The sequence below is a fragment of the Leopardus geoffroyi genome, chromosome A3, assembly GCF_018350155.1.
Source record: "Leopardus geoffroyi isolate Oge1 chromosome A3, O.geoffroyi_Oge1_pat1.0, whole genome shotgun sequence".
Lineage (NCBI taxonomy): Eukaryota > Metazoa > Chordata > Mammalia > Carnivora > Felidae > Leopardus > Leopardus geoffroyi.
In genome coordinates this window covers 27,573,920-27,594,353 of record NC_059336.1, presented here as the reverse complement: position 1 = coordinate 27,594,353, position 20,434 = coordinate 27,573,920, and the positions used below count along the sequence as shown (strand labels likewise).

Below are 20,434 nucleotides of genomic sequence, written 5' to 3'. Positions count from 1 at the left end.
TATAGGAAAGCAAAAACCAAACTCCAAAGGGAATAAGGAATGGGGGCATGGTCACATTTTACAACAGGCTGTTCAGGGAAGGCCTCGCTGAAAAGGGGGGCGTTTGTGCAGACTTGAAGCGGGTGAGGGAGTTGGCCCGCCGGTGAGCTGGGGAAAATGTATCAGCAGAAGGAACAGCTATGCAAAGGCCTGGGGCAGAAGCTGGCCTTGATGTTGGAGGAACAACAAAGAGGAGGGAGAGGAGACAAGGAGGGAGAGAGCTGAGGTCACAGGGGAAGAAAGGGGGAAGGGAGTATCAGTAAATCATGTAAGACCTTACAGGCCACCCAAGACTTTGGTTTTACTGTGTGAGATGGAAGCCATGGGAGGTTCTGAGCAGAGAAAGGGCATGGTTATACCCGGATCTGTCTGACTGCTCTGCTGAGGTTAGACTTGAGGGGGGGGGAGGGGGGCGGTGGCGGTGAGGGAGCACAGAGGGGGAAAGCCGGGACACTGGGGAGACCAGGGAGAAGCTGGTGCAATAATCTCAGAGAAAGTCGATGGTGGCTCAGGCCAGGGAGAAGCTGAAAGGACGGTGAGGAGGGGTGGGGTGAGGCTGTATTCCCAAGGTGGGCTAGCCTCCGGGTTGGATTAGAGCATGAGGAAAAGACAGGAGCCAAGTTCGCTCCAGGGGTTTGGCTAGAGCAAGCAGGGGGCTGGGGGTGGGTAGTTCCTGCAGGGGTGGATCTGGAGGGGAGGGTTGACAGAAACAGTTTGGGATAGGGGTGCCTGGGTGGCTCAGTCGGTTAAGCGTCAATCTTCAGCTCAGGTCACGATCTCGCGGTCCGTGAGTTCGAGCCCCACGTCGGGCTCTGGGCTGACGGCTCAGAGCCTGGAGCCTGCTTCCGATTCTGTGTCTCCCTCTCTCTCTGCCCCTCCCCCGTTCATGCTCTGTCTCTCTCTGTCCCAAAAATAAATAAACGTTAAAAAAAAAAAAATTAAAAAAAAAAAAGAGACAGTTTGGGATAGTTGGGCGAGGCCTCAACACTCAGGCGAAGGCAGTTGGAAATACAAACCTGCAGCCTGGGAGCAGGGTTTGGGGAAAATAATCTGTCTGTAAGGCACTGAGAGCGCCTGGTGCTCCTTAAGTGCTAGTAGGGGTTAGCTGTTCCTGTTGCCCAGCTTTGGCTCCGGCTCTCTCTCCCAGTACTCCTGGCCTCATATCCCTCTCGGGGGTGGGAGAGGGCAGTGAGGATGCTGGAGAAATTTCCTTCCCAACAAATTAGCATGTAAACCCACCCTTGGGTGGCTTCTCTGACCATTAGTTAAGTCATCTGTAAAACGAAAACAATAGTCCCCTTTCTCGGAGAATTAGCGTGAGACGCGAATGCGAAATAGTGGATGTAAGTGCCCAGCACCCGGTAGGTGCTTTACCAGTCTTTTCTCCTCCTTACCCTTGTCCCATGCTCAGGGAGAAAAGAAGCAAAGTCAGTATCCATCCCAGCTGTTTATTGAAAGGGAAGGCAAGACGGAAGGGGTGGGCAGGATGGGGAAGGGGCGTGGGGCACAAGGGCAGTAGTGCCGGCCGGGTGGGGGAGAACGGAGGACCCTCCCGGGAGACCCCCTCCAGGCTGGAGGTGCGACCGGGGGGGGGGGGGGGGGGGGGGGGGGGGGGGGGGGGGGGGGGGGGGGGGGGTATGTGGCGGAGGCCATCGGCGCCTCTCTCCGGCTGTCTTGGAGCTCCCTCTAGTGGTGAGAATGGAGATGATGCGTCTGGCCAGGGAGGCTGCAGGACGTAGGTGTTTGCTGGGGGCCCAGCAGGGCACCTTTGTTACAGGGTGAGGTCAGGACCTGTGGGTAACCTGTGGGTGATGGTTTCTAGATGAGTGGATTTTCAGCGGCAAAGACATCCCAGTTCTCCTGACCCCTGGCTCTTATAAACCATTTAAGCGCATGTCCAAATCATCTTCTGAGCCACCAGGGACCATGGAGCCTCCAGCCAGGCTCTCTGGGCCCAAACTGTCCCCCAACCCTTGAAGCCCCCTGGAAGCCAGGAAGGTGTCCAGTAGGCCCCCTGTTCCATATGTGTAGAACAAAAGCTGGCCCAGGAGGAGGCTGAAGATGTGGGTCTTAATTCCTGCAGACTGCCAGCCTCCCCCAGTCACCTCACCTGTAAACTGGGGTTAATAATAGCCCACGATGGGGGGGGGGGACTGAGGGGCTCTGATGCCAACATGGACGTAGAAAACGTTCTGAAGGAGGTGACTGTTTTCGCACCATCTTGGAGAAGTCCAAGTGGGGGTTTTTGACCCATCCTCAGGCATCCTGGGGCAGCTGACAGATGAAGGGTTTAGGGAAAGAGGATGACCCTACCACCTTTCCCCCCAACATTGCCTATGGAGAGTAATGCTTTTATCTGGGTAGAATAGGAAAGTCATGGAACTCCAGAATCTGAGCCAATCCCCTCATAGTACATAGACAAGAAATGATGGTCTGCAAGGGTAAGGGGTTTGCCCAAGGTCGGAGTAGAGTAAGGATAGATTGAGGGGGATGTTTTCTACTCCTGAAGGGCCTTGAAAAGGAGGGAAGTTTGGGGAGGACTTGGGGAAAGTTGGCATCTTGGATGAGTTGGGGCCCAATCCCTGGGAAGGGACACTGGGATCTGAGCTCCAGCCTCTCTGATCTGGAGCTGGATCTTATGGGGGCATAGGTGAAAGGGACCTGCTTCTCAGGGAGAAGTTAGGGACACAGTTGGAGGGCAGGGTGTGATGGGACAGAGGAATGGTCCAGACCCCAGGTCTGGCTCCCCCTCTAGCCTTGTGGGCAGCTCAAGAGTCCCTCTTGGGCTGGATGGTCTGCACAGAGGATTGCCCAAAGGGGCTGGCAGGTGGTGAAAACCAAGACTGGCCATTGGCATCGCGGAAGATGGGGGACAGCTGTTGCTCTGGCTCGTCCCCGAAGATCTCCACGTGGCCATCAGCTTCGGCGTCCAAGGGTTCTGCCTTGGTGTCCTGGCTCAGCCAGCCGGCCACAGCCCAAACCAGGCAAATGGCCAGCAGGATCCCAGCCGCCACGCAGAGTACCGTGCCTGCCAAACGGCAGGTGCCCAGGGCCTGGTTGTAATCGGCTGCCCGCTGATCCAGCACCAGGAATTCCCCCTCTCCGATGCCCTCCAGCTTGGGGGGCACTGCGTAGCCAGTGGTCAGGGCCGCCACACCCAGCAACAGAAGAAGGGTCCCCGTAGACAGGCTGATCTGGAGAGAGGCAGACAGATTGGGAGGTAGTCAGGGTCAGTGGCGGGCCCCAAGGTGATCCCACGTGGACTTAAAGGTAACTCCTTGGTCTAACCTTAGAGATGGGAATCACAGAGGAGTCACAGAACACACCTTCTAGGACCTAACTGATGAGGGGCACAAGATATCATGTTCTGTTGCGAATCTTGAGGCCCCTTGATCAATGTCCTTCCCGACTCCCACTTAGGAACCACTTAGTAGGTTTCTCCTGCCCACGTTGAGTTTCCCGCCATCATTATTTAGGTCCCATCTCTTCTCTCTGTCCCATCTACCCCCATCTCTCTGTTGGGATAACTCCTACACATCCCCCAGATCTCATCTCAAACCTCACCTCCTCAGGGAAGCCTTCCAGGATGCCCCTGGAGTGGGTCACATCCCCTGCTTTGGATTCATACAAACACTGCACGTTTGTTCTTCAGTGCACTCACCTTGGTGCACACTTGAACCTCTACTTTCTTGCCCATTTATTTATTTTCTAAACTTGATTTCTTTATGTTGAGAGAGGGAGCACGCACGCTCAAGAATAAGTGGGGGAGGGGCAGACAAGAGAGAGAGAGAGAGAGAGAGGCTCAAGAGGCTCCGTGCTCAGCACGGAATCTAGACTCAGGGCTTGATCTCACGAACCGTGAGATCATGACCTCAGCTGAAATCAAGAGCTGGACACTTAACCAACTGAGCCCCCCAGATGCCCCTTGCACATGTACTTTCATTACCGTGTAAGCGATGTCTGCCTGCCCCGCTGGAAAGAGGGCCCGGGGAGCTATGACAACAGACACTGTCTGTTTTGGGTCACGCGGTGTCTTCCTAGCACGGTGCCGGTGCCGGTAAAAAGCAGGAGCTGAGGGAATGTTTGTGGAATGACTAAACGAAGCACAGCTAGGAGCGGCTAGGGAACAGGGACCGCATCTTAAATTCTCTGCGCACAAGAGCCTCGCTCCCTGCCCCGGAATTAGAAGATGCTCAAAATTTTAAGCTACGGACTCACTTTTCTTTTGCTCTTCCCTGATCACCCCAGGCACTGACAGTATCTCCTCTCCTGGCACCCTGGAACCCTCTGATCCTTTGGCCTGGGGTTGTGCATTCACTGTAGATAGCTTGACACTTTGCCTCCCCCCTGGAGAGAAGCCATTTGAAAGCAGAGGGAAAGGGACCCCTGCCTCGGTTTTTGTACAGTATTTAGCAAAGAGCTACACCCAGGGTAAGCACTCAGCTTACTGCCATCTCCACACCTTTCCCCACACTGTGTGCCCTGACTGACCTCTCTCCCTGGTTGTCAGAGACACCGATTGTTTCTCCCCTGTCTTCCCCGGCCCTGGCAACAGTACCCCAATATATCATTGTGAAACCACAGTAAGATTTAACTGAGATGAGCCCCAGTTCATGCCAGTCAGTATCTACTTTCCCTGTGGCCATAGCGATCAGTTGAGAGACGGGCAAGTGACCCAATCAGAGCCAATGCAATGCTTGACAGGACTTCTGGAAATGAAAAGCATTGTTTTTGGTTTTGTTTCTGAAGGAAAGGCTGGAGGAAATTCTGATTTCCCGTGGGTAGTGTGGAGGGAAACCCAGAGGGTCAGCAAGGTAGCAGCTATCTGGGGATCCTGAAATCTAGCAGGGGCCACCTGGATGGGGGCGCCATGGGGAGCCTAAAGACTAAGAAAAATCTTGAGTCCTCGGGGTGCCGGTTTGCACTGCTGGATTGAACCTCACCTGAAGTTGCTCAACCTCTGGTCTACTGTGTAAATCCATTTGAGTTGTGTGTGTGTGTGTGTGTGTGTGTGTGTGTGTGTGTGTGTGTGTTTTCAAGATTTTATTTTTACGTAATCTCTACACGCAGTGTGGGGCTCAAACCTACAACCCAAAGATCAAGAGCTGCACACTCTACCGGCTGAGCCGGCCAGGCGCCCCAAATTTGTATGGTGTTGAATGACTTATCAACAGTAGCCATTTGGCAATTTTTTTTTAAGTAGGCTCCACGCCCAAGGTGGGGCTTGAACTCATGACCCTGAGGTCAAGAGTCGCATGCTCTACCGACTGAGCCAGGCAGACACCCCCCCCCCAGTTGGGTGTTTGTTGCTGTTGTTGTTTGTTGCACGAGCAAGACGCCTATATCTGCTATATCTATCATCCCTCTCCTTTCTATCCACTGATCCCATGTCCTCTCTGCAGTCACAGGAAATCACATGAGTTGCTCCTCCTCTGGCCTTACCTTCCAGCACAGTGAGGGCCAGGGTCGGCGGGGACACAGGACAGGAGGCCCCTCAGGGTCATCGCTGAGGGCCATACCTGCACAGTCTTCATAGAAAAGGTGCAGATAGGAGCGGACCCCATACCATTTGCCGTCTTCCACGTTGGGGCCGCGGCTACAGCCGCAGGAACGGTCACAGTTTGGCATCATGGATCTCTGTGGAGGAAGCAAGGTGCAGTGGGCAGAGGGCCCAGTGAAACCCTCCCAGGCCCCCTGAATCTTTGTACCTCCTCCGCTCTTCCTCCCATTTTAGATAACCCACACTCGTAACACAGCCCGGCCTTCTAGATGCTGGTTTGTCTTTCCCTACGTACACTGTGAATGAGCCAACGCGCAGGAACACTGAGCCCCGTGCTTGACAATTGTAGGTGCCAACAAATTGTACTTGTTTAGCCTGGAAGCCACCCAGTGGCTGGCACTGTGGGTTCTGGAGCCTGACTGACTGGGTTGGAATCCCAGATCCACCACTTCCTGGCTGTGTGACTTTAGACAAATGCTTTCACCTCTCCAAACCTCGGTTTCCTCATCTGTAAAGCAAGGCTGATAATCACACCCGCTTCACACTGTATCTGAGGCCAAGGAATGGCAGCTGTTGTAGTTACTATTCCTGTAATTTCTTCATTATTATTTTTAATCCTAAACTTTTTGAGCTCCGTATCTGAAGTAAGAGGTTCTCATCCCTATCTCCTCTCAAAATCTTCCCCATTTTCAGGGTACTCTTGGGGGTGACTGTCATGGCTGACACTTTGCCCCATCAGGCCGAGCTCCCAAGGTGCAAGGCTCTAAAAAAAAAAAAAAAATCCCTCCCCAAGGCTGCCCCTCACAAAGCAACAGCCTCCAAGTCCCAGGAAATCTTGGCTCCAGACGTGGCGAAAGCCAGGGGCCCTCTGAGGCTCAAGGGTTGTTAGGTTTCTAGGGAAACCTATCTACGAGCCCCTGGTTTTTTTGTTTTTTTTTTTTAATGTTTATTTATTTTTGACACAGAGAGAGACAGAGCATGAACGGGGGAGGGTCAGAGAGAGAGGGAGACACAGAATCGGAAGCAGGCTCCAGGCTCTGAGCTGTCAGCACAGAACCCGACGCGGGGCTCCAACTCACGGACCGTGAGATCATGACCTGAGCCGAAGTCGGATGCTCAACCGACTGAGCCACCCAGGCGCCCCGAGCCCCTCTTTTTTAATAAGGCGTTTTTATTGAGGTGTAATTGACATATAACGTCATATTAGTTTCAGGTGTAGAACATAATGATTTGGTATTTGTAATGATCGCCATAAGTCTAGTTAACATCCGTTACCATGCGTAGTTACCAATAAATTTCTTTCCTTGTAATGAGAACTTTTAAGAGCAACTCTCTTAGCAACTTTCAAATATGCAGGACAGCATTATTAACTGCAGTCACCATGCTGTACATCATGTCCTCATAACTTACTTGTTTCCTAACTGGAGTTTGTACCTTTGACCACCTTCACCCGTTTTGCCCACCCCCCACCCCCGCCTCTGGCAACCGCTAATCTTAAGAATCTCTCTTTTCACAGATGGAGACCCTGAGGACTGAGTCACGGAAAGTACTTGCGTATGCACACACGGAGAGGACTAAAACCAAAGTGGGGAATGGGGAGAGGGGTGGGTTGGGGGGAAGAGGGGTTTGTGAGGGGGACGGACTGGGCTCCTGCACCAACACCCCTGAACAGCTTCAAACAAAATAAAGCAAGGCACTTCTACTGAAAGATAAGATAATTTCTAGCCCTCCCCCCCCCTAATTTCCAATCAATGTGGCCTTCAGTTTCCTGCATAGAGAGACTCACCAGCACACACATACACACACAGCACAGACAGGCGCGCGCGCGCGCACACACACACACACACACACACACATCAGAGACGCACAGATTGACGCACAGACACACAGCAACACGGGTACACAAACATGGCAGAAACATACCCCCGCAGGCACACATACACCACATAGAGACATGGACAGGACACAGAAACAGACACACAGACACCCACATTCAAAGACACGCCACAGAGAAACAAGAACACACAAAGACACGCAGAGCGTAAGTGTGTGTTGGGGCGATTCTTGGAGTCCCCAGGGATCCACATAAGCGCCAGAAAGGCTCTTCTCAAGGCCTGTCTATAAATCGCGGTTCTTAACCATCCTCACTCAAAAGTCGGGGGAAAGGAAGAAAAGGAAAGGGCACAATTTTTTTCTTTGGACAGAGGATGGGAAAAGGCATAGACCAAAAACGAAAGACGGAGGAAGAGGGCGAGTGGTCCCTGGAGAGAACAGGAATCTTCCGGAGAGGTGGGGGGCGGGGTTCTCAGGGGGTGTGGCCAGCGAGGGACCCGCCCCCCGGCCGCGTCTCTCTGGAGGCCCCGGGTAGGGGAGGATGCATGGGGGCCAGAGGGGCAGTCAGAGTCAAAGCGGCGAAGACCCTAGGGGAAAGGGCAGGGAGGGGACGCCCCGGAATTGTTGGTCTGGATTAGCTCCTCCCCTGCAACTCTCACGGTCCCTCTCCCCCAAATACACCTAATCACTCAATCTTGCTGGCAATGGGGAAGGAAGGTGACCTTGGCGCTGCCTCCCCGTCGGCCTGGCCCCTCCTCCTCCCCTGCCGAGGTTGCGGGGAGGGGGTCGGGCGGTCAGGGGGAGGGAGAGGGAGGATGCTCGGGACACCGCGCGGATACCCGGGACGTGGGTTGCCATAGGAAACGCTGGGGAGGTGTCCCTAGGCGGGAGGAGGGAGGAGCTCAGCGAGGGGGGGGGGGAGCGGGAAGAGGAGGGGGCTGCAGAGTCCGAGGGGGGAGACTGCGGCGGAGGCCGGCGGAGGGAGGAGTACGCGAGAGTGACAGGCGGGACGGCCTGAAGATGGATGGAATCTCTCGCCGGCACGGCCTCGCTCAGTTCTCCTTCCCAGACCCCCAGACCCGCCCGCCTCAGTGTCCGGCGCAGCCCAGGCTGGGAGTAGGGGCTCCCTCCTGAGCGGGGGGGGGGGGGGGGGTGGCGAGGCCAGCGAAATCCGGCCAGTTCCTCCCCTCTCTCCACCGCACCACTGTTTCTGACCGGACCACCAGTTCCCTGGGCGAGATTAACTGCATCCTTTCTCCCAGGGGGAAACCGAGGCACGGAGGGGTGGGGATGGGTTTTAGGAGAGAGGTGGCTACGGGTCTTGTCCTCTGAAGCCTCCTCCCATCCTCTCAGCCCTGAGGGGTCTCTGGGCGAGGCGGCTGGTGAGATCTCTGCCCCCTGCTGCTTCTCTGGGACCTCACCTCCTAAAGCCCGAGGCAACGCCGAGGCTTGGGCGCCGCCGTCCCGTCCGGGGCTGGACGTGGCCGTGCTGGGGATGCGGGCGGGGGTGGGGTTCCCCGGAACCCGGGAGAAGGCGGAGTGGGGGGTCGGGCCCCGCGCGGAGCAGGGCTGAGCTCACCTCTCTGCCTGCGGTCTCCGCGGAGCGGGAGCCGGAGCGAGAGAGCCGAGCCGAAGCTGGTTCTGTCGGCGCCTGCGCCGCAGTCGGGGGCGGGGGTGACACGAGGGTGGGAGGGGGGCGCCCGCCCCACGGCCTGGCTCTGCAGATGGCGCACCCCTGCAGGATGGAGAGCCCCTGTCTCTTTCCAGAGTTCCCTTCTCTCTCTGAGACCCCAGCCGCCTCGCGAAAACCCCCAGGCCTCCCTGGAACCCACCCCCTCCCGCGGCCCCTGAAACTCCACATCTGACTCTTCAGCACTCCCTCAATCTCCCATCCCTCTGCCTGAAGACCCTCGCCTTCGTTGAGCCCTCACTTCCTCCTTGTAGCCTCACTCCCTTCTCTGGGTCTCCGTCCCCTGCATGGAGCCCCTAAGCCAGTAGACAAACGCTCCTCTTGCAGAGCTCCCTGCCCCCCCCCCCCCCTTCTCCAGAGACTCCAGCTCTCTCTCTCTCAGCCCTCACCCATGGCTGAGCCCCATCTCGCTCTCAGGAGCCCCCTACCTCTCCCTGGGGCCCTCACCTCTTACTGAGTCCCCTATCCTCTCTCCACTCTCTTTTCCTCTTTGAACCCCTGTCCCTTGCTAAGGATCAGCCCCTCTCATCTTGAGAAGGGAGCTGGGGTTGGGGAGAAGGGGTTGGGAGAGAAGCTTCATGTCTCCTCTGGAAGGAGCCAATGAGATGGCTTCCCTTGTTCTTGCTTCTAACCTACGCGAGTTCCACCCTGGGCAGCGTGTGCCTATGGCCCATCTCTCTGGACAGCCAGGCCTTGGCAATTGTGTCTACTTCATTCCTTGTCATGTGCCCACAGCCTTGGTTTTGTCCCACACTTGCTGCCGTGTGCTCTTAGGAAAGTCACCGCACTGCTCTGAGCTTCTTCAGGCCCCATTGCACAAACATGCCTTCATGCCTTGAGCATGCATTCTGTCTCTCCATGTGCTGGGGGCAGGGACACAGGGATGAATGAACTCTGCGAGATGAGGCCAGATCTTTTTCGCGCACTGCTGTATCCCAGAGCTTCATGTATTGCTTGGCATTGAGTAGGCAGCTCAACAAACATTCACTGAACACAGACTAGTAATAGGAACAAATATATGCTGCTTGTTATGTGTGAAGGGCTTGTCTAAGTGTTTTACATGTACTACTTTATGTGTGTGTGTGAGAGACAGAGGCAGGCAGACAGACAGATGGACAGAGACAGGAAGTCCTGGAGCCCCAAACTAAATGCCTCAAAGAGTGACAGGAGGTGAAGCTGAAGAAGCATTGGAAACGACCTGTGCTGGTTTTAAAACATGGCAACAAATTCTTTAGCACTTCTCCCATGGAGGGCTGGGGTCCACGTACCCTCTGTTAGTATCTTGGGTGAGCTGATGACTGCCTGGGACAAGTGAGGCTCTGACTCCCAAGGCTAGGACATAAAAGAACATGCAGGGGGGCGCCTGGGTGGCTTAGTCGGTTTGGGCATCTGACTTCGGCTCAGGTCACGATCTCGCGGTTCTTGAGCTCGAGCCTCTCGTCAGGCTCTGCGCTGACAGCTCAGAGCCTGGAACCTGCTTCGGATTCTGGGTCTCCCTCTTTCTCTGCCCCTCCCCTGCTCATGCTGTCTGTCTCTGTCTCTCAAAAATAAATAAACGTTAAAAAAAAAAAAAAAAAAAAAAAAGGACGTGTACTTCCCCTGGAACTCTAGCTCTTGGAGACAAGAGGAAGTCTGTTTTACCTTGAGGCTGCCATGCTGTGAGGAAGCCAAAACCACATGGAGAGCCCGCGCGAAGCTACCGTTCCCAGCGGACCTTGCTCTTTCAGTCATTCCAGTTCAGGCATCAGGTAAGTGAGTGAAGGAGCAACCAGATGATTCCAGTCCGCAGCTGTTCAAATCAGTTTCAGCTCCGATGGTAGTGGAGAGGGTTCTGGAAGTTCTGGAGGCAACAGGAAGGGATGAGGTCAAGTGTACAGGAGGATAGGCTGGCCTTGAGCCAGCACAGGAAGGATCCAGGATTCTCTGAGACCCGGGGAAAGGAGAGAGGGTGGCCACTGAGAAGAGATACAGGGTAGTGGTTGTGAGTTGAACTCTGGAGTCTTTCAGGCCCAGGTGTGAATCTTGGTTCTGCCACTTGGTACTTCCAGGATTTAACGGCTCTGCGCCTCAGTTTCCCTGACCGTAAAATGGAGGTAATATTAGTAGTTGCCTTTCAGAAGAGTTGTAAGAGTGAAATGAGATGTTCATATAAGACCCTTAGGGTAGCACCTGGACCAGAGTAATAACTCAACAAATTGTCCCTAATGCTAGTATGGTCACCTTAGTATAGAGGTGACGAGGGTAGGAAGTTGAGTGACAAGACATCTGATAAATCGAATGCTCTGGAGAAAAACAAGAAACATCATCCACTAAGAGGAAGGTTTATGGGTGGCTCAGTCAGTTAAGCGGTTAAGTGTCTGACTCTTGATTCTGGCTCAGGTCAGGATCTCACGGTTCATGGGTTCAAGCACCATGTTGGGCTGTGCGCTGACAGTGTGGAGCCTGCTTGGGATTCTCTCTCTCCCTCTCTCTCGGCCCCAGCCCTCCTTGCATTCTCTAAGCAAACAAACAAAGACACAAACAAACTTAAAAAAAAAAAAAAAGAAAAAAGAAAGAGGAAGGTTTTAGGAGTACCGGATGGCTCAGTCAGTGGAACATGAGACTCTTGGATCTTGGAGTTGATCTTAATTACTTTAAATTTTTTAAACAGTCACATGTGGCTAGTGGCCATCATATTGGACAGTCAGGTGTCGGTGGGACAAACTTGCTGCCAAATTTGATCGTGGGGTAGTGAGTTTGAGCCCCACGTTGGGTTTAGAGGTTACTTAAAAAATAAAATACGAGGGGCGCCTGGGTGGCGCAGTCGGTTAAGCGTCCGACTTCAGCCAGGTCACGATCTCGCGGTCCGTGAGTTCGAGCCCCACATCAGGCTCTGGGCTGATGGCTCAGAGCCTGGAGCCTGTTTCTGATTCTGTGTCTCCCTCTCTCTCTGACCCTCCCCCGTTCATGCTCTGTCTCTCTCTGTCCCAAAAATAAATAAACGTTGAAAAAAAAATTAAAAAAAAAATAATAAAATAAAATACGAAATCAAAAGAAAGAGAAAGTTTTAGTTCAACAGGAGGCTTAAAAAGGGTGGTGAACCAGCCACAAAAGGCCATATATTGTATGTTTCCATATATATGAAATACCCAGAGTCCGAAAATCCAGAGACAGAAAACAGATTAGTGGTTCCTAGAGGCTAGGGGAAGGGAGGAATGGAGAGTGACTGCTTAATGGGTTTCCTTTCAGAGTGATGGAAATATTCTAGAACGAGATAGCGGTGATGGATGCACAACATCGTGAATGTACTATCATTAGGGAGAAATTTTATGTTATGTGTGTTTTACCACAATTTTTAAAGGGTGGTAAAGATTTGGAATGATCAGTAATAATGATGGTGGTGGTGGGGACGGATATCACTTACTGAGCATTTACTATGTGCCAGGGTAATTTATCTTCTCAGCAACCTTATGACGCCACTTGCCTGAGGTCATTCAGTCACAATGTGGCAGAATCTGAATTTGCTCTGATGGCTCTGAGGCCACGATCTGCAGAGGCCACAGCGTGCGCGGCTGTGACGTTCTTCGGCAGTGTCAGGAGACCTGGGAATGAAGAGGCTGCTGGTACCCCAGCTCCTGGGGTAGGTCCTCCTGGGCAGGTGGGGCAGAAGATGCAGGGGTTCCAGACGGTGGAGCTCAGTAAGGTCCAAAAATAGGTGGATGGGAAGAAAGGGAGTCTGAGGTCAGAGTGTGGGATATTGTAGTCAAAGACTTTAGATGTAGAACCCGGTAAGAGGTGAGAAGGTTCACTAAGCCAGTGCTATCCAATAGAAGTTTCTGCAAAGAAGGGAATGTCCTAGATCTGTGCTGCCTGAACAGGCCATATTTAGCTATTAAACATTTGCAAGGGGGCTAGTGTGACGGATGAATCGAATTGTATTTAACCTTATTTATTTAAATGTTTATTTTTGAGAGAGAGAGAGAAGTGGGGGAGGGGCAGAGAGAGAGGGGGACACATGATCTGGAGCAGGCTCTGTGCTGACAGCAGACAGCCCGATGTGGCGCTCCAATTCATGAGCTGTGAGATCATGACCTGGGCTGAAGTCGGATGCTTAACCAACTGAGCCACCCCAGCACCCCTATATTTATGTATTTATTTGGAAGTACGATTTACACCCAACGTGGGGCTTGAACTCACGACCTGACATCAAGAGTCACACGCTCTACCGACTGAGCCCCCAGGTGCCCCCTAACCTTAAGTACTTTTTAAAAAATTTTTTAAGTTTATTTATTTTGAGAGAGGCAGAGACAGCACGAGTGGGGGAAAGGCAGAGAGAGAGAGGGAGAGAGAGAATCTCAAGCAGGCTCCCAGCAGCCAGCGCGGAGCCCGATGTGGGGCTTGAACTCACGAAACCACGAGATCGTGACCCAAGCTGAAACCAAGTGTCGGTCGCTTAACCGACTGAGCCACCCAAGCGCCCCGACCTTAATTACTTTACATTTAAGTTTAAATAGTCACATGTGGCTAGTGGCCACCTTATTGGACCGTCAGGTGTCAGTGGGACAAACTTGCTGCCAAGGCCCTACATTGGGCATGCCTGCCATCTCAGACTCCCATCATCTATCCCTTTTCACCTAGTGCTTCTGCCCTGCCCCCCTATTGGGTCCCTTCTCTACACTGTAGCCACAAGGACCCTTAAAGCATAAGTCAGATTCTCATAGGGGAGTCTCATTCCCTGCCCCAAACCCTGTACTGACATCTCATCTTACTCAGGGTAAGAGGGAGAAAACTGGTGGAATAAAGATGGCCATGAACTCTCTATCCCTTTGCCCTTCAAGAGCTGGAGTTTAATTCTCTTCAGAGCTGGCCCTGGCGACTGCTTCAACCAACCCAATGTGGTGGGAGCAATGTCGTGCCTGTTCTGGACTTAGCTTTCCAGAAGACCAGCTTCCTCTTCTCCCTCTTGGGACACTCCCTTCCGGAAAGCTCCTTCTTGGACTCCAGTCCCCACGCTGAAGACGCCCAAGCCACATGGAGAGGCCACACGCTGGTGCTCCTGCTGGCACCCCAAGACAAACTCCCAGCCCGCAGCTAACACCAAACACTACACTGAATGAACAGCTTCGTGTAAGTGAGTCATCTTAGACATGTAAGCCCACTCGAGCCCCCAGATGACATCGTGTGAGCGGAATTATCCCACTGAATCCCGTAAGCCCACAGTATCTTGAGAGAGAATAAAACAGTGTTGGGCCATTAAGTTGACAGACGGTCTGTTACGCAGCAATGACTATGCCAAACCAGTTCTTACTAGGACCTACGGTTGCCCCTCCCCCACGACCTTACCTACCTCCTTGATCTCATCTTCTTCCGTTCCCTCCCTCACTACTCCAGCCACACTGGCATCCTTGCTATTCCTAGAATGAGCCAAGCACATCAGGCAAACTCCTATCTATCTCAAGGCTCCAGAGCCTTTGTACTTGTTTGTTTCTCTGCCTTGACTGATCTTTCTCCAGATATCTGCATGACTAGCTTCTGGCTTTATTCAGATCTCTGCTCATATGTCACCTTGTCAAAGAGGTTTTATTTAAAACTGTCGTAGGGACATGGACTGCTCACCAAATTTCCACGTGCTTCACATATATTTCCCAGTTCCCTTGAAGTTAGACAAAGCCATGTGATTAGTTCTGGCCAATGAGACCCAGGTCTCCAAAGAGATCCTTGGCCGCAGAATTTCTTGGAGGAGGAAAAGCAGAACTTAGCATTCATTTAGTTAACAGGAAACCTTGAAAACAACCGAGGGTGAGAAACTGGGTTGCTAAGAAACCTTCTAGAATGGGGGAGACGGTTGGCATCCATTGCTAGGCAACCTAAAAGAAGCTAGACAGGCAGGTTTGGGTTGCAAGCAGCTTTCCCCCCTCCTTTTCAGAGTCTCCCTGAACGCCAGACTGGATGTGCTCTTAGACACTTCTGCTCCAACCCCCTAACTGAATAGATAGGGAAACGAAGGCCTCAAAAGGCAAGATGATTAGCCCAAATTCCCTCCGCTTTCTCAACAAGAGCAAAGACAAATGGCATAGGAGGGCATCGTCGTGGGGAGTGACCTGGCCTGGCTGAGGCAGAGTTTTAGAGTAGAGCTGATAGCTGAAGAAGAGTCTATAAAACAATAAGGAAGTCAACTGTGAAAGGCCTTGAATGCCAGGCCAAGAATCTTAGACTTGATCCTGAGGGTAATGGGGAGTCACTGAATGGTTTTCAGTGGTGGTCCCATTTGTTTTCCAAAGACCCCTCGGGCTGCAGTGTGGAGACAAAGTCTCAGTGCCCTCAAGGCCCTTCCTGCTCTTGTCAGTCTGTCTGTCTCCTGTCTCCCCACCACCCCCTCCAGCCAGCCACAGCCAACTCCCTTCCATATGCCATCTTCTTTTGCGGAGCCTTTCCCCTTGCGGTTGCTGGTGTCTAGAAAGCTTTTTCCTTCACCTGAATCTGCTGAATCTTATTGTTCTAGTTATAATGGCTACATACAAACTGCCCCCGAAACTTAGTAGTGTGAGTAACCACCCTTCCATTATGTCCATGGACTCTGAGGGTCAGGAATTTAGGCAAGGTAAGAGGGGATGGCTTGTCTCTGCTCCGTGGTGGCTGGGCCTCAGCTGGGAAGACGCTGCTTCAGCTGGGAGTGACTTAAATGACTATGGGCTAGAATCACCTGGAGGCTTCTTCACTCGTCTGGCACCTGGGCAGGTGCCCTTGTCACCTGGAGCACCTGCATGGAGTCTCTCCATAGGTTTTGGGCTTCTTCACTGCATGACGACCTTAGGGGTGTTGGACTTCTTAGGTGGTGGTTCAGTGTAGAAAGCTACAGCGTCTTTCTGCTACATCTTATTGGTTAACAAGTGGATCACGAAGGCCAGTCCAGACTCAAGAGGCAGGAAATTTATGGAAGGAATGTCAAAGAACTTGTAGCCATGTTCTAAAATGGCAACAACGTACTGAGGGGTCAGTTACAGCTTAAGCATCGCCTTCTCCGTGAAGTGACCTGACGTGCCCTGCTCCATGTCTGGATTAAGTGCCTCCTGTGTTCCCTGCCACCACCACCGCCCCCCGCCCCCCCCCCCCCCCCCCCCGGCGCCAGCCCCACTGTCCATCTCCAACAATGCATTTCCAGCCCTCTGTTTATGCGTCTTTCTCCTCCTCAGGACTGTGAGTTCAGTAAGGACAGACCATGTCTGTTTTTTTTCACCTTTGTACACCCAGCACAGAGCCTGGTAAAAGCAGACCCGTAATAAATGTTTGTTGAATGGGTGAGCGAATGAGTGATTGAGGCAAGACCGTGATTGAGGCAAAGGAGAAAGCAAGGATGGGGCGGGGGGCGGGGATCATGAGGGTGGCCATTGAAAAGGTGAGAAGTTGGGGCGCCTGGGTGGCGCAGTCGATTAAGCGTCCGACTTCAGCCAGGTCACGATCTCGCGGTCCGTGAGTTCGAGCCCCGCGTCGGGCTCTGGGCTGATGGCTCAGAGCCTGGAGCCTGTTTCTGATTCTGTGTCTCCCTCTCTCTCTGCCCCTCCCCCGTTCATGCTCTGTCTCTCTCTGTCCCAAAAATAAATAAACGTTGAAAAAAAAAATTTTTAGAAAAGGTGAGAAGTGATAGGACACAGGACACACTTTGGAAGTGTAGTCAACAGGGATGAGGGATATGAAGCTATGGGGGAAAAGAGGAGCCAAGGATCACCAAGAGATTGTTGGCCTTTTAGTCTTTTAGCCAACAAAGATGTGGGTGCAGAGCAGGCTTGGGAGGACCATGGAAACCAGAATTCATGTTTAGCTATGCCAAGTTTGAGGTGCCAATTAAATACCCCGGTGGAGATGATAAGAAGGCAGCTAGACATAAGAGTCTGGCAGCAGCAGGATGGAGATTCGGGCTTGAGAATCCACAGCTATGGTAAGTAGAATTCCAAGATAGCCTCAAGATTCCCACCTGCTGGTGTGGATGCCCAACAAAACCAGTTCCTCTCTGTATGGGTGAGACCAGGGAGCACGATGGATGTCATTTAGGCGATTAGGTTACATTATGTGACAAAGGGGAAGGGATTTTGCAGAAGTGAGGTCCCCAATTAGTTGATTTTTAATTCATCAAAAGAGAGATTTTCCTGGGTGGGCCCAATCTAATCAAGTGAGTCATTTGTTTATTTTTTTAATGTTTATTTATTTTTGAGAGACACAAAGTGTGAGCAGGGGTGGGGCAGAGAGAGAGAGAAAGAGAGAGAGAGAGAGAGAGGCTCAAACTCATGAACCGTGAGATGACCTGAGCCAAAGTCGATGCCCAACCAACTGAACCACCCAGGCGCCCCTCAAGCGAGCCCTTTAAAAGAGAGCCTTCCCTTAAAATTAAAATAAGTAACTACATAAATAAAAATAAAAGAGAGCCTTTCCTGGAATGTCTGGCTGATTCAGTCGGTAGAGCATATGACTCTTGATTTTGGGGGCGTGAGGTCATGAGTTCCAGCCCCATGTTGGATGCAGAAATTACTTTAAACATGAATGAGTGAATGAGTGAATGAATGAATGAATGAATAAGATCCTTCCCTGGACCAAGCAACTAGAAGCTGCAAGAAGATTCTCTTCGCTGTCCTTGGCAAAATAAGGTGCCACTCTGTGAGAGCACCTGGGAAGACAGAAACTGTGAGTGGCCCTTACAATAATGGCACCAGCTGACAGCCCAGAAGAACACAGGGACTTTGACCCCAGGGAACTGAACTCTGCCCACCACCAGGTGAATCTGGAAGCAGACGCTGAGTTCCGTAAAGGAATGCAGCCCCAGCCAACACCTTGACGCAGCCCTGTGAGATTCTGAGCAGAGAGCCCGGGTAAGCCTTGCCTGGCCCACAGAGACTCAAACAATAAATGCATGTTGTTTTAGGCTGTTTGTGGCACTTTGTTACCCAGCAATAGATAACTAACCCATCAACATACAGGTGTTTTTAAAACCTTGGAACCAAGATGGTGCAAATAGCCCAGGCCTGGGACCCCACAGAGATGAGTCAATGACCGCGTGAACAGAGTGAGACTGGAGGGGGACACACCCCGCCCCTCACCCTCAAATGCTTCTTACTCCTTCCAGCCTCTAGGTGTCTCCAGAGTCCGCATAAGCAAGTCTCTCCCCACCTCTTACAGGTCAGAATCCATTTCCTTCTGAAATGGAAAGACCCAGATAACATAACAATAAATGGTCTCCCGTAACAATAAGCGGGCCCCTCCCCAACTTTGTGTCTGGGAACTAAGGCCTGCAAAGGAGCCCTGCCCAAGGTCCCACAGAGATCTAGGACTATCCCCACCCCCCCCCACCCCCCCACCCCCACCCCCGCCAGGCGCTTGACCCGCCCCCACATTCCCAAGGGCAAAAAGACAGACAACCTCCCTGTTTCCAGCTTTCACTAGGGGAAAGATCCAGGGTGACTGGTAGGCTGAGACTGCAGTTTCTAATTGATCCCAGCTGGAAAGGGTGCAGCCTTGAGCTTGGGGCTGCCGGTGCGTTTGGCGAAGGGAAGGAACCCCTCCGGGGGACGGAGCCAGCCGAAGTGCCCAGCTGTGGTTATAGGGCCAGTGGCCCAAGTCCCGCTGTCCAGCCCCTGGCACCCTTCGTTGCAGATTGAGTTTCCCCCAAAGCAGACACTGAGACGGGAGACTGGGGTGCAAGAGATTTATTAGGGATATAAACACCTGTGAAAAGAAGAGGGAGGAAGCAAGGTTGGGTACGGGAGGTCAAACTGCGCTTCAGGCCTGGCAAAACCTCGGCCATCCCGGAGGGGCCCTGGGTGAGTGTCCGGAGGGGTGGGTGGTGCAGGTACTGCCTGTCAGCGTGTCCCCACACTGGACAGGAATGGCCAGGCGTTTCTACCTGATCCCCCTGGGCCACCAGACACGGGCTGCCCTAGGGCTAGTGGATCTTGGCAGCTGGAGCCCATCCACCGACCAGATTCCTCACAGCCAGGGAAGTGCTCCTTAAAAGGGGGTCAAGGGTGACACCCATCTCTATCTTCCTCACCTTCTCAACTCTTCCTGGAGGGATTTTTTTTTTTCCCCATCTTGCTTTCAATCAGAGGCTGAGCCAAAGCACTGGAATTCTTGCACCTCCCCCAGACAGACACCCCCCTTCTGTACACACCCAGACCTCCCAAACCTGCTATCGTCCTCTTTGAACGTGTCTATGTGTACCCCAGTCCCCAAATACCCTCTCTCGATGAGGTCTGCACACTTGGCCTTCGTTCTTACAGGGGACACAGGCTCTGTCCAACCTCAGGAATCCACTGGACCTGGCAGTGGAGGCACTGGAGGGGGGGGGGGGGCGGTGGGGAGGGGGACAGAGTTTGAAAAGGCTTTCCTCGGTTTCCAAAACACGCTGGTAAGAATCTCAAGGACAGGAATCGCTGTGGCTTCTGTTGCTTCTCTTTTAGTCATTCAATAAATCTACACTGCAGGCCAATGACGGGCCGGCTCTGGGACCAACCCCGCCAGCCCAGGCCCTGCGCTGACAGCCTAACGCCATCTGTGGATTCAAACAGGGAAGGAGAGGCAGCACCCTGACACGACACTCCGCCAGGGCAGAGAACCAAGATGCGGGGCCCTGACTTTGACCTTGGCCGCTTGCAGGCCCTCCTGCAGGTTGCTGCGCCACCCTGACCCCGTTTCCTCTTCTGGACAATGGAGGAATATACTTCAGGGGGCACCTTGTAAAATGCTGCTCACCTCGAACTTCATTTCACCCTGAAGAAGGTACTGTTATCATCTTCATGTTATTCATATTGAGAGAAGAGTCAGGGTGAAGTGAATTTGCTCAAGGTCACGCAGATGCTCAGTGGTGGTGGTGCTGGGGCTTTTGCGCCCAGACGATGTGGCCCGACCCTTCTTAATTCTCATGAAGGGCAGGGTCAAACGGGCCCCCTTGGGCCAGGGATGCCTGCGACACTTGTTTCATTTGGTCCACGAGGATTTAGAGAGAGTTGCGTCAAAAAATGAAACAAATAAAAATAAATAAATAAAAATAACGGAGTCAGCTTTCATTTTGTAGTTGAGATGTTCACAGAAACATCCAGATTTTTACCTTCTCTTGAAAAACCAGGCCACCGTGGGTTGCCTTCCCACAAGGTCACAACTGGCGGGAGGAGAGCAGCTGTCCCCACGGAGTGTCTACCCAGACTCTCTCATGGACATGACCTGCCTGGCCCTGTGGGGGATGAATGTGTCACCCTTAATCAAGACCAGGGAGTCCTGAGACAGAGGGAGACAGAGGCCTAAAGGGGCCAGGTGCCTTGCCCAGCGACCCCCAGCTCTTCCTGCACATGGCCTTCAATCTGGCAAACTGTCTGGGGGAGGGTTGAGGAAAGGCACAGACATGTAGA

At 52.8% G+C, this 20,434-nt stretch overlaps 1 protein-coding gene across 2 annotated transcripts; it reads right to left on the bottom strand.

Moving 5' to 3' along the window:
* Positions 1–1,792: 1,792 nt before the first annotated feature.
* NRSN2 (neurensin 2) lies at positions 1,793–9,113 on the bottom strand. Of its 2 annotated transcripts, none has more exons than XM_045445001.1 (3): positions 8,952–9,113; positions 5,482–5,676; positions 1,793–3,233 (listed from the first exon to the last, which is right to left on the bottom strand). In XM_045445001.1, the coding sequence occupies exons 2-3, from the start codon at positions 5,668–5,670 to the stop codon at positions 2,808–2,810; spliced, it is 615 nt and encodes a 204-aa protein (XP_045300957.1). In that variant the 5' UTR covers positions 5,671–5,676; positions 8,952–9,113; the 3' UTR covers positions 1,793–2,807. The 2 variants fall into 2 exon arrangements, with proteins under 2 accessions (XP_045300957.1, XP_045300959.1); XM_045445003.1 differs by having other exon boundaries at positions 8,794–9,017.
* Positions 9,114–20,434: the final 11,321 nt, after the last annotated feature.

Coding starts and splice junctions, on each gene's coding strand:
- NRSN2 (XM_045445001.1), bottom strand. CDS start 5,670: ATGATGCCAAACTGTGACCGTTCCTGCGGCTGTAGCCGCGGCCCCAAC. Junction 3,234..5,481: donor GGCCCTCACTGTGCTGGAAG/GTAAGGCCAGAG, acceptor GCCTCTCTCCAG/ATCAGCCTGTCTACGGGGAC.